This window comes from Rhinopithecus bieti, unplaced genomic scaffold (assembly GCF_001698545.2).
Source record: "Rhinopithecus bieti isolate Rb0 unplaced genomic scaffold, ASM169854v2 scaffold_39586, whole genome shotgun sequence".
Lineage (NCBI taxonomy): Eukaryota > Metazoa > Chordata > Mammalia > Primates > Cercopithecidae > Rhinopithecus > Rhinopithecus bieti.
In genome coordinates this window covers 2148895-2161754 of record NW_016816842.1, presented here as the reverse complement: position 1 = coordinate 2161754, position 12860 = coordinate 2148895, and the positions used below count along the sequence as shown (strand labels likewise).

At 42.9% G+C, this 12860-nt stretch overlaps 1 protein-coding gene across 3 annotated transcripts in view; it reads right to left on the bottom strand.

Moving 5' to 3' along the window:
• Nucleotides 1–10265, bottom strand: part of HACD2 (3-hydroxyacyl-CoA dehydratase 2) — a 95657-nt gene extending 85392 nt beyond the window's left edge. The window contains exons 1-2 of one of the 3 annotated variants that reach the window (XM_017855333.1): nt 10182–10265; nt 6823–6940 (exon numbers count right to left, since the gene is read on the bottom strand). In XM_017855333.1, the coding sequence (XP_017710822.1) occupies nt 6823–6940; nt 10182–10192 (129 nt within the window). In that variant the 5' untranslated portion in view covers nt 10193–10265. Of the gene's footprint in view, nt 1–6822; nt 6941–9496; nt 9545–9773; nt 9986–10181 lie in introns of those variants that run through there. The other 2 variants (XM_017855331.1, XM_017855332.1) reach the window with 2 other exon arrangements.
• Nucleotides 10266–12860: the final 2595 nt, after the last annotated feature.

Here is a 12860-nt window from a genome sequence, read left to right as displayed (position 1 = left end):
TGTACTGTGGTCTAAAGGCTTATGCTGTGCAGTGGCCACTAGCCATATGTGCCTATTTAAACTTAAATAAAGAGTAAAGAATTTTCATTTTTATTTTTTTGTAAAACAGGGTCTTTCTCTGTCCCTAGACTGGAGTGCGGTAGAGTGACGTAACATACTTCAGCCTGAAATTCCTGGGCTCAAGCGATTCTCCTGTCTTAGCCTCCCGAGTAGCTAGGACTAATGTGCGCCACTGTATCTGGCTAATTTTTGAAATTTTTTGCAGAGATGAGGTCTTGCTATATTGCCCAAGCTGGTCTTGAACTCCTGGCCTGAAGCGATCCTTCCACCTTGGCCTTCCAAAGTGCTGGGACTACAGGTGTCAGCCACCACTCCCGACCAAAAGTAAATAAAATTTAAAACTCAGTTTCTCAGACCCACTAGCCACATTTTAAGTGACTAGTGGCTACTGTTTTGGACAGCGTTCCAACATTATCACTGCAAAAAGTCCTATTGGACAGTGCTAGTTTGAAAACTTGGTTAATTTTATTTATTTATATAACAGTTATTCTTTGATAACAGCTAACTACTCTGATTAAAGTTAAATACTCTTTGATAAGGTGCTTTCAAAGTTCCATTAGTTTTTCTAAGTGTTTTCAAAACGTTTCCAACTGTAGGAAATTGCATGGTCTGTTATCCAGGAACCTAACGTTTCCTACTAGCTTCACGAGGATTTTTTCTTCTTTCAGGTTTAAGGTCCCAAGTTGTTTTTAACTATTACATTTTAAATCTGCTATTTTATGCTGGAAATTGTTTAAGTACTCAGGAAGGGAAGAAATTTTTTTGTTGTGGAACACCATAAACTCTCACTAACCATAGTGAGGTGGTCTTTCAGTTCAGCAAAGTTTTCTGTAACCTTCCTCCCTGATTATTTACAAGCTGTATATTCCAACCTTTTCTACTTCTTCTGGTAGTCTTACTTTTTGAAAGCTTATACACCCTTATCAGGTTTTCTAGATACACTGGTTCTATATATATTGTTTTTCTGTTATAATGTTTTGTAATGTTTCTTTTACATGGTGAACTGTGAAAATTTCCCTATGACTTCTGTTCTGCAATTGATTTTATATGAGAATGCGATTGGAAACTCCTGCCTTTTTTGAATCTTCAGTATCACCTATTTCTTGCACTGTGGCTCCTTCCTGCCCTACATTGCCACCACTGATATTTTTAGTTTTGTTTTTTTTTTAATTTCAGCACATTCCTCTCTACAGATGTTAGCTATTGCACCTCTTGAATACCACATCAATTTGCTTCTATTTGCTTGAGTCACCAAGCAGTGAGGTCTGTGTGGGTGGGTTCCTGTTTCCTTCCGGCTCCCTATTCCCTTCTAATGTTGTGACACTTATTAATTTTAATCAAGTTAGCGTTTTCCTCTGGTTTTCACACTGTTTGAGAAGTTGCTTTTCTGGGATTTGTTGTCATTCCTATTTGTGTTAGATATCTCCACTATGACTTGCTCTTGCTAGCTTTTCAAAAGCCTCTTTTAGAGATGTCTCTCCTCAAAATGGGTCCAGAATAAAAGGAGCCTAACATATGCATGTAGCTTGCTTTTCAGAAGTTCCTTTTTGAGATTATTACTGGGAAATCAGAATGTTTCCACAAGAAGAAAAAATACAACAGACAATGGTTATGTCCTCAAACCAGTTTACAAAAGCAGTCTGAAGCGCCATACCTACATGGCAAAAATCAGTTAGTGTTTGAGCCATAAAGAAAGAAAAACTGGCAGGGAGATAAGAAGGGATCTTTCTTCTTAAGGACACTGCAAGTTCCTAAGACTCTGATATATTTTAGAGAAATACCCCAAATCAGTTTCCTATTCATTAAAAGCTGTCTGCTGTCTCTCACCACTTCTCCAGACCCTGTCCTAGATCAACTCTAAGACATGATCAGAAATGAGATTGGGTTGTTTATTCATTTTTGTAGATAAGGGGTTTTAAGTAGAAGAAAGATCTGTAAGAGAATGGGAAGGAAAGGGAGTTCCTGTGGTCCATCAGGCAGTCTCAGATGCACAATGGTAGGTAAATGACATATACAGCAATGTAAATACGTTGAAGATAGTCTGTATCAATCTCAACAGTTAACCTCTTTGCAGAGCAATCTTTAACCCATTTGAAATCTCACTGTCAATCACAGAGGTATATCCAATCATGAGTATTTGAAAGTGTCTTTGCTATAATTACAGTTTTATGTTCATCAAAGATATTGAGAAATCCAAATTCTCTCAGACACAATTTTAAACTGCCATAACTGCATCAATCTAGTAATTTTTAATCTAACTATACTTGACAAATACGCAAAGATAACATCTGCCTTATCAATGAGTATCACAGACTCCAAAAAATGAATAAAGTAGAAAACATCCACAGCTCATTACAGAGGAACTCGTTTTTTAAAAACCGACATATAATTCACATGCCACAAAATTCACAATTTTAAACTGTACAATCCAGTGGTTTTTAATATGTTCACAGAGTTGTGCACCCACCACCACTATTTCAAGAACAATATCCTCACCTTAAAAGGAAATCCTGTATCATTAGCAGTCACTCCCCATTCTCTCTTCCCACATCCCCTAATAATTCCTCTACTTTCTGTCACTGTGGATTTGCCTTTCTGGATATTTCATATAAATGATATCATACTATTTGTGACTTTTTGTATCTGCCTTCTTTCACATGCATTTTTTTCAAGATTTATCCAGGCATAACATGTATCAGTAATTCATTTGCTTTTATTAATTTTATGAATGTTTATATCTATAGACCACATTTTATCCATGAGTAGCATTTTATTTATATATACTCTTTTTTTTGGAAATGGGGTCTTGCTCTGTTACCCAGGCTGGAGTGCAGTGGCACGATCATGGCTCACTGTAGCCTCGAACTCCTGGGCACAAGTGATCCTCCGGCCTCAGTCTTCTGATTAGCTGGGACTACAGGCATATGCTACCATGCCTGGCTAATTTTTTAATTTTTTGTAGAGATGGGGTCTTGCTATGTTTCCCAGGTTGGTCTTGAATTCCTGGCCTCAAGCAGTCCCCCCATGTCAGCCTCCCAAGTGCTGGGATTACAGATGTGAGCCACAGCACTCAGCCAGGCTTCCTTTTGTACCTCACTACTACATGCTCCTTTGTACTTGCTTGGTAAATGTTTTTATAGCTTTTAAAAGCAAAGTGTTTTTATTTTCCTAAGAAGATTTGAAATTGGAGAACAAGTAATTTCGATTTCCTTTTTAAGTAAACTCCCACAGAACCTAATAAAGAATAACATTTAGCATAAAGAGATATAAATGAGTAGCTGCCTTCCCTGGATTCATTTTCTCCTCCTGTAAACAGGATACACTGTCAACACTAATAATTCCCATCGGGATAACTTATGTGTAATTAAACAATATCATACACATCTAATTATTACACAGCATAGATGGGGTTGGCAATGAAAAGCTCCTCAACCACAGAAACTGTTGTTTCAGCAAGCCTGCTCTAACGCCCAATCCAAGGGATTACTTCCATCACTGACCTTTGCAATGTTAATTGCCTGCATGTTCCTGGGAGTCGTCACTTCCTTATGCAGACTTTTTCCCAAAATCAAATCCAGGATTTGTCACTTAATTGGTTCTTAGCAGGGATAACAGAGATAAAACCAAAAATCCAAGATATTTTCCTAAATCCCTATTAAAAATTCTATAAGGATAAACAGGCTAATCCTTCAAAGTCTAAGACTTGGTTCCTGGGTGGATTTTAAAGTATGACACTGTTTAATGTCCCTACCTTCCCTAAGATATACTTAAATTTTAAAAATTATACTTCTAACATTACCAAGTGTTTTTTTTAATGTTGTTTTTTTTTTTTTTTTGAGACAAGGTCTCACTCTGTCATCCAGGCTGGATTGTAGTGATGCAATCATAGTTCGCTGCAGCCTCAAACTCCTGGGCTCAAGCTCAAGCCTCCCATTTAAGCCTCCCAAGTAGCTGGGACTACAGGTACCCACCACCCAGCCCAGCTAAAAAAAAAAAATTTTTTTTGTAGAGACGAGGTCTTGCTATGTTGCCCAACCTGGTCTCGAACTCTTGCCCTCAAGTGATCCTGCTGCCTTGGCCTCCCAAAGCTCTGGGATTGCTGGGATGATAAGCATAAGCCACTGTGCTCAGCCCTAATATTATGATGTCTTAAAGAGATAGAAACCCCTTTAAATTATTGAAGTATTCCAATTGGGGACAACCCCCTACTATATCAAGTACTGGGAGTCTGATGGTCTTGACTCGAAATTTGCTTCTCTGTAGCTTCAGGGAACTGTACTGGCCAAGGCTCTGAGATAGAAAGTACCACTTATTTACTAGTGTCCCCTTCCAAAAAAAGTTCAAGCCTCTAAGTTTAAAAAATGGTTCACATTAGGATTTGTTAAAATTTCCTCAGACTCAAATGGTTAGGATAGTAAGGGACTTTAGAAATCTACTTTAACCTGATTATTTTACAAATGAAAAGGAGGTAGATAAGAGAGAAAAAACTCGCCCAAATCTCTAGAGTCAGTTGGAAAAACTATTATACTTAAAATAAAAAAGGTACTCAGGCTTCCAGCTGGAAGCTCATTTCATCATACCACCTACTTAAAATGTCTAAGTATGGACACTATTGAAATTCCTCTGTGTTGCAGTGAGCCAAGATCCCACCAGTGCACTCCTGCCTGGGCAACAGAGTAAGGCCCTGTCTCAAAGAAAAACAAAAGAAAAGAAAAGAAAGAAAAAAAGAAACTCCTCTGCCTTCTAAGAGAAAAAAACAAAAGCAAAATGGGTAACTTTCTGATTTAGAAAGTGAGAGTGGATCCCACCTGGGTGACACAGCCAAATCTCGTCTCTACCAAAAATATACAAATGAGCCAGGCACAGTGGTGCATGCCTGTGGTCCCAGCTACTTGGGAGGATAAGGTGGGAGGCTGGCTGGGGCCTGGGAAGTCGAGGTTGCAGTGAGCAGTAATCACACCACTGCACTTCAGCCTGGGTGACAGAGTGACCCTCTCTCAAAAAAATAAATAAATAAAGTGAGAGTGGGCTGGGGGCAGCGGTTCACACCTGCAATCCCAGTGCTTTGGGAGGCTGAGATGAGAAGACTGCTTGAGCCGAGGAGTTTGAAACCAGCCTGGAAAACACCGGGAGACTCTGTCTCTACAAAGTTTTAAAAATTAGCCATGTATGGTGATGCACGCCTGTGGGCCCAGCTACTCTGGAAGCTGAGGTGGGAGGACTGCTTGATCCCAGGAGTTCAAGGCTGCAGTGAGCCATGGCCATGACTGCACCACTGCACTCCAGCCTGGGCGACAGAGCAAGACCTTGTCTCAAGAAAAAAAAAAGTGAGAATGAAAGGTAGAGGTATCACATTTCATTTCATGAGATAAACGATTTTTTCTTTTTTTCTTTTTTTTTTTGAGACAGAGTCTGGTTCTGTCGCCCAGGCTGGAGTACAAGTGGCATGATCTCGGCTCACTGCAACCTCTGTCTCCCCGTTCAAACGATTCTCCTGCCTCAGAATCCCCAGTAGCTGGGACTACATGCGTGTGCCACCATACCCTTCTAAGTTTTGTATTTTTAGTAGAGATGGGGTTTCACCATGTTAGCCAGGATGGTCTCAATCTCCTGACCTCGTGATCCGACTGCCTCGGCCTCCCAAAGTACTGGGATTACAGGCGTGAGCCACCATGCCCAGCGAGATAAATGACTTGTTCTTAAGTATCATTCAATAGTTCAGGTTTTAAAAGTTGCCAGTAAAGTATAAATGTCAAGATGGTCTTGCCTGGAGGTTAAGCAAAATGAACCAGATCTTCCCTGCAATCTGAAGGTTTTTCACCATAATGAACTACGGTGGCTATTGATTTTGTGTGCCCAAAGCTATCCCCATCCCTCTTTTCCATAAACAAAGTCTATAGTCCCTTGGAAAGAAGAATGGGCATGTGTCCTAAGATTGGCTAATCAAGCACCTCACATCACTGGCACAGTCTAAGTAGGGCCAACCAGAATCCTCCCTGGGAAGTGTGTGACACAAATGCTGAGAAAAATAAACACCCTCCCTGTTTCCCACCATGTGGAGAGCCCAAGACCAACATTCAAAGAGAAACAGACAAGCAGAGATGAGAGAAAGCAAGAGAATCTGGCAGCGTCAACTCCTTGGTTCTCATTCCTGAGCTAGTTTCTTTGTAAATTAATCCTGTATCTGTATCAACTACAGAGGCCAGAAAATTCCTTTTTTGCTGAAAACAGTTTGAATTGGGTTTTTATCCCTTGCAATTCCAAAATGCTAATCTATACTTACCCCAAGAGAGAGGGCTGGATATACACTGCCCTTAATGCAGGGAAATCAATACATTTTTGTTAAATTTTTAAAATTTGGATGCCTTTAGACAGGCTCGCTATTATGTCTTCTATCTATCACTCCCAATATCCTACACCCACCAACTTCACTATTTCTATTACATAAACCCTGAAAGCATCTGATTTTGCCAGTGCTTCCTCAGGATGTCCCTAGAATTTTTTAAAATCCTAATACAAGCTTGTTTCAGTTGATTTTCCAAAGTCAAATATAAAATATATTCAAGGTAATATAAGTTAAATGAGATTTTACCCAATCTAGAACATCAAAAAGCCTAGGTATCAACACTTTAGTACGTGAGGACGCAAAATTTCAAAATTTAACACAAATGCAATGGAGGTATGCTACTTCAATATAATTTAGTTGTATGTTTTTCTTTATATCAATGGAAATCAGTAACAACAATAAATCTCAGGACCTACCTCCAATAAGGCTCCAGTTTGAAAGAATTTCAAAGGCTTTTCAATTGAATAATAAAGGCTATGGTAGCTGCCCTTAGCCAGGTATGCTCGGACCAGACCAACCGCTATAACCAGCCACCTAGTAAAAGAGAAAAGAGCAATCAGGAAAAAATAAAAATAAAAAAAATAGGATTTAGGTTAATAGACAGCTGTGGCAATAAAAGATAATGCTAAAGGTGACATCAAGCATCAGTAATCTGGATTTATGGACAATAGCTCTCAAACGCCAAGCTGTAATCCACTGAAATGTTGCAACACCAACAGCACCTTACCAAGAGGGCTCAGTGAAAGCATAGTGGCACCTCACCCATCTGGAGCTCATTTTTTTTGGCAACTTTGCTATTGAGAACAAGGCCAAAAGGAAAGGAATAAGCTAAAATGGTCCTTGTGCCACTAAATTAGGTGCCAAGAAAATCTAAGACGAGAAAAAAACAGTTAAAGGAAAATTTTAAACAGCCTGTGCAGTTAAAGGGTTTTTAATAATTACCGGGTAGAAAGAAGATCCTTTAAACTATTTTATAATTGTCTCACTGGAACAATTACCCACACCTTAAAATCTATCCTTTTAAAATTAAGAATAAAGGGCTCTTGTTAAAAAAAAAACAAAACAAAAAAAGTTTTTTAGCCAAATTTCCCCAAATCAACTCAGAAATGAAAGCCAGATCAATACACATCACAAAACAGGAAAGCACTTAAGCATACAGCCGTGAATGTTATATTTTTGTTCCACTGTCCTTCTCAAAAATAAACATAATGTTTTGTTAAGTTCCATAATGAAACAAATGGACCTTTTTGTTAAGGTATGTCTCCTGGAAGGATTTAGATCAAGGTATACCGAGGTATCAACTAGGCAATGGGGTATTTGTGGTCTATGCTATTTCCAAAAACTATCATATAAGGACATCAAATAAGAGTTTGTAAAAGAAGAAATTATTTAATGGTGTAACTGGTATAACCATTAACAGCCTTAAAAAAAAAAAAAGCTTACTTTGCTCTCACAATCCCAATTTATCTTCCTGGTTTAAGACACCACTCCTTACCCTCCACCCCATTCTCTATGTTCATTGCTCAGGAATAGACTTCTTTCTTCTTACCAATGTACCTTAAAATCCCTCTCCAGTCCAATGCCCTCACCAGCCCTTGCTAAGACAACAAGAATAACATATATAAATATTAATACACACAGAGAGATTCCTGGATGTTCTTTTAAAAATCAATCTATGTGACCACTGATGTGATATAAAGCTTGTATCTGTACTAGTTCTTCATTGACCTGTGAGTCAAGAGAAATGATTTCTAGATCCGGAACTTCTACTAACAAGTTCTATGATCTCATGCAAGGCACAACTTCTCTGAGCCTAGGTTTCAACACCTACCATTTCTAATACTAGCAATACATATATGATCCTCCCACGATATATTTTCTTTTTTTGAAAAAAAAAAGCAAGGTGCTGAATTGCAAAATATTAATATATTGGCATTTGTCTTATTTTAAAATGGGTAGGGGATGTATAAACATATTTGCTTGCATCAGCATCTTAAGGATATACAAAATTAACTGCCTCGAGGGAGGGGATCTGGGTAGAAGGAAAAGGTAGGAGGAAAGATTTTCACTGTATTCCCTTATGTTTTTCATTTTGAACCCTGCCAATGTATCACCCACTTTAAAACTAAATAAAATGGATATTCACTATACAATTCTTTCAACTCTTCTGTATGTTTGAAATTTTCATAAAATGTTAGGACTTCTTAAAAAATTACAGATGAAGATAACTTAAAAATATATAACAAATTGTCTGATCCTGTGACCCTCCTCACCAAAATGACGAGATAAAGAATTGCAGAGCTTAAGGAACCTTCATTACCCAGCCCAACCCTTCAGTTTTACAGATGAAAAAACGGAGGCTAGAGAAATAAGATTATTTATCCAAAGTCAAACAGCTAGTTAGTGGCAGAGCTTGAACTAAAAACCCGCCGGGATAAGGGATGGACTGAAATGAGGGAGACAGAAGATGGGTAAAACCGTTTCGAGGGTCTATTCTCCCCCTCCCCAGTAACTCTGCCTTCTACTCCCCAGCTTCTTCTCAATCCCAACCCATCCTAAAAGTCTGAACTCATCTAAAGCTCAGCTCTGCTTATGTCGCTGGCCAAAAACTTTGAACGCTTTCCCAATACCTTTCGGATTAAAGCGCAGCCCAGATTTTGAAAATAGCCGCCCAAATGAATGGTCTCCCTGCAGCCACAGCTCCTCCACTACCTAGGCTGGCGCCGTTCACCATCCGAGCCTGGTCGCCTGGGATGGGCTTCGCGAGGCAGGTCATCCGGCCGCCGTCCCGGGCCCCGCACCTGTGGCCAGCCCCACCTTTTCTCCAGCGGCCCTCGCGAGCCAGCGCCCGGCAGCCGTCCCCGCGCCCCAGTGCCTGGGAACTTGGCTCGACCCCCAGCGCAGGAGGGAGCTCGCGGGCAGCCACCGGGGCCGATTCAGCGCTCGGCCGCCCTCAGCGCCCAGTGCCCGGTCCCGGGCACCGCCCGCCCGGGACGCACTGCCTGCGGTGGGCCGCGCCGCTGGCCGCAGCGCTCCCTCCCCGGCCGCGCTGGCTCCCCGCCTCCCCGCCCTCCCGAGCCCCAGCCTCACCCGGCTGTCATCACTACATTGTAGATAACCAGGTACGCCGTGGCCAGGGGCCCTNCAGTGCCTGGGAACTTGGCTCGACCCCCAGCGCAGGAGGGAGCTCGCGGGCAGCCACCGGGGCCGATTCAGCGCTCGGCCGCCCTCAGCGCCCAGGTGCCCGGTCCCGGGCACCGCCCGCCCGGGACGCACTGCCTGCGGTGGGCCGCGCCGCTGGCCGAAGCACTCCCTACCCGGCCGCGCTGGCTCCCCGCCTCCCCGCCCTCCCGAGCCCCAGCCTCACCCGGCTGTCATCACTACATTGTAGATAACCAGGTACGCCGTGGCCAGGGGCCCTGGGCCCTTCTTCTTCCGCGTGCCGCTGGCGTCCCCGGCCCCAGCCCTGCCACCGCCGCCCCCATTCCCCTTCGCCGCTGCAGTCGCCGCCGCTGCCGCCATGTCAAGTGCCCGAAGCCCGCTCTCGCAGCGCTAGCGGCTCTGACCGGACTATACGAGGCGTGGGGGCGGAGGGAGGAACGAGGGGGAGGCGGGGCCGGGGCCGCGGGGCGGAGCCGGGACAGGGTCCACGGCAGCCGCCATCTTGGCTGAGGGCAAAGACGCTCCTGGCGCTTCCGTCCCTCGGCTTGCCTCAATTGCCACTGCCATTTTGGATCAGGGTAATTCCCGCCTCTTGCGCGCTCCCGGTTACAACCTCGGCGCCATCTTGGATTAGTTCAGTGTGGCCATCCTCGCCAGGCCCGCTGCCTCTGCCAGCTGGATGTTGCGTCGTCTCTCGCTATTCGCCCTCCTGTAATCACCGCCTCCATGTTGAATCAAAACAATTGTGCTTTCGTTCTCCCTTCTTCAATTGCCCTATCTTCACACCTAAACACTATCGCTCCGGCATCCTGCCATTTTGAATCAGGGCGGTTGACGGTGGATTCACTTCCCATCAGTCCTTGAGGCTGCATGGACCAGCCCTTTGCTAGGTGCGCTTTACTTCCAACCCGTAACCGGGTTGGAGATTCCACTTCCGAAGTTTTCTTTCTGGCTTTTGATTTTACATTCCTAGTACAATGGAGAAGCCCAGGAGGCCTAGAATCCAGTGTCGTCCGTGAGGTTTGGGCAGGTGTTCAAGTGCATCTTCCAGCCTGAGACCACATGGACTCGCTCATCGTGAGGGCAAGAGGAGGATAAGCCCATTGGGCCGTCGGCTGAGAGTGAGGTGCCGGGTAAGGGAGTAGATTTATAGCTATAGTGACTAAAATAAAAGGATGTTGGCTTAGGTGGAAAACCTGTCTGCTTTGGGAAGCTGGAGCAGCTTGTGGGCACTGCTTCAACCAGCTGACCCCACTTTCCATTCATTGCTTTGTTTCATGAGGTTCTTTATTTATAAACGTCCCTGCAATTTTTTACACACCCAAGCAGCTCCTTAAATGTATTACTGTATATGTGGTGGTATAAAATATATATGGGTTCATTCCAGCAAGTATTTATGGAGCGTCCACAAAGTTGCCCTGGAGTTCATGGCACTAAGTGAAAGAGACAAAGTCATAAGTGTCCCAGGGATTATATAGAGCAGCGGCCCCTAACTTTTTGGGCACCAGGGACCGGTTTTGTGGTGGGGGTGGATGATGGTTTCAGGATGATTCAAAGGCATTACATTTATCATTAGATTCTCATAAGGAGCATACAACTTAGATCCCTCCAATGCGCAGTTCACAATAGGGGTTGCCCCCCTCTGAGAATGTGATGCCACCGCTGATCTGAGGGAGGCGGAGCTCAGGAGGTAATGCTCCCTTGCTTGCTGCTCACCTCTTGCTGTGCCTCCTGGTTCCTAACAGGCCACGGACAGGTATTGTCCGCAGCCTGGGGCTTAAGGACCCCTGAGGGAACCAGACGAAAATGCTCGTATTAGTTAGTGAAAAGTAGTATCAGGAAGTTATTACAATAATCCAGCTATGGAGATAGTGGTGTGGGCCAGAGTGGTGGAGATCGAGGTGATGACAACAACAATGAATTCTGGGCATATTTTAGAAGTAAAATCATAAGATTTGTGGCTATATTAGTTTTGGAGTGTGAGGTCAAAGGCATTTTGAGCAACTTGTAAGAAACTTTTTAAGGCGGAAGTCAGGAATTTTGTTTTTTATATGTTGAATTTGAAATCCTTATTAAACATCCAAGTGGAGAGGCTGGATAGACAATTAGATTTAGACCCTGAGGTTTGGGAAGGAAGTCCAATGGGCTGGAAATATAAATTTGAGAGTTGTCAACCTAAAATAATAAAAAAGTTAAGAATCTAGTTGAAAGGAAGTTTATTCAAGCATAAACGTTGAAGCTGGCTACCTGGGAGTGTAGATTCAAGTTATTGTAAATATACACTCTGATTAGCAGCAGTTATGAGTGGGTTTTTAAAGGAAAAGAGGCAGTTTCTAAGTTGTTTACTAAGAATTTACATTAAAATTACATTAGCTATTGATTGGCTATAAACTATTCTTTGTATCACAGATTCCAGGAACATGAAGATAATGGGTGAGGCTCAGAATGGGTGAGGTCAGGAACAGAATGTCTAAACAATTGCCCCCAGGCAAACTCCTGTTTCTCTGGGCCTGATAAGTTTTTGCATACCTCACATAGCTCAGACAGCTCAAAGCTGTTAGAGCCATTTATCTTTTCTCAGAGTTCTGAGGGGGGTGGTGGTATTTAAATCCATGACACTGTAATCACCCAATACGTTCTTCCTGCCCACTGCACAGACAAAATCAATTCATGGAGACCATGGCATTGCAATAAAGAGTTTAATTGACATGAGATTGGTCATGGAGATGGAGTTATTACTCAAAATCTCCCCCAAAATTCAGAGGCTAGGGTTTTCCAAGAATAGTTTGGCTAAGATCTGAGAGCTATAGTCAAAAAACAAACAAATACACACACAGTTTGGCAAAAAACAAACAGTTTGGCAGGCAGGAGCTGGAGGAATGGGTGTTGCTGATTGGTTGGGAATGCAATTATAGGAAAATGGTTCTGCTCTGAGCCTGCTTCTGGATGGAGGCCACAGGACTGGTTGAGCCAAGAGTCAAAGGTCCCAGTGGGGTCGTTGGCCATCCAAAATGCAGAAGCCTGAAAGGTTATCTCAAAAGGCCAATCTTAGGTTCTACTGTTATGCCCAGACCGTTTGTTCCCCAAAGAAGACCACCAGAGTCCGGAGTCAAAGCCAAGCGGCAAGGATCTTTACTGCAAGTTCGAACTTGGTCCCTCCGTTCCACAACATTCAAGAGGGCCTCGAATGATGCATGTGCTCGCTTTTTATAGCCCGATGTAAACAAGATATGTTAAGGTTACAGAGGAATGAGGGAATTCTTTTGGTTACAGCATTACAATTGTTAACATT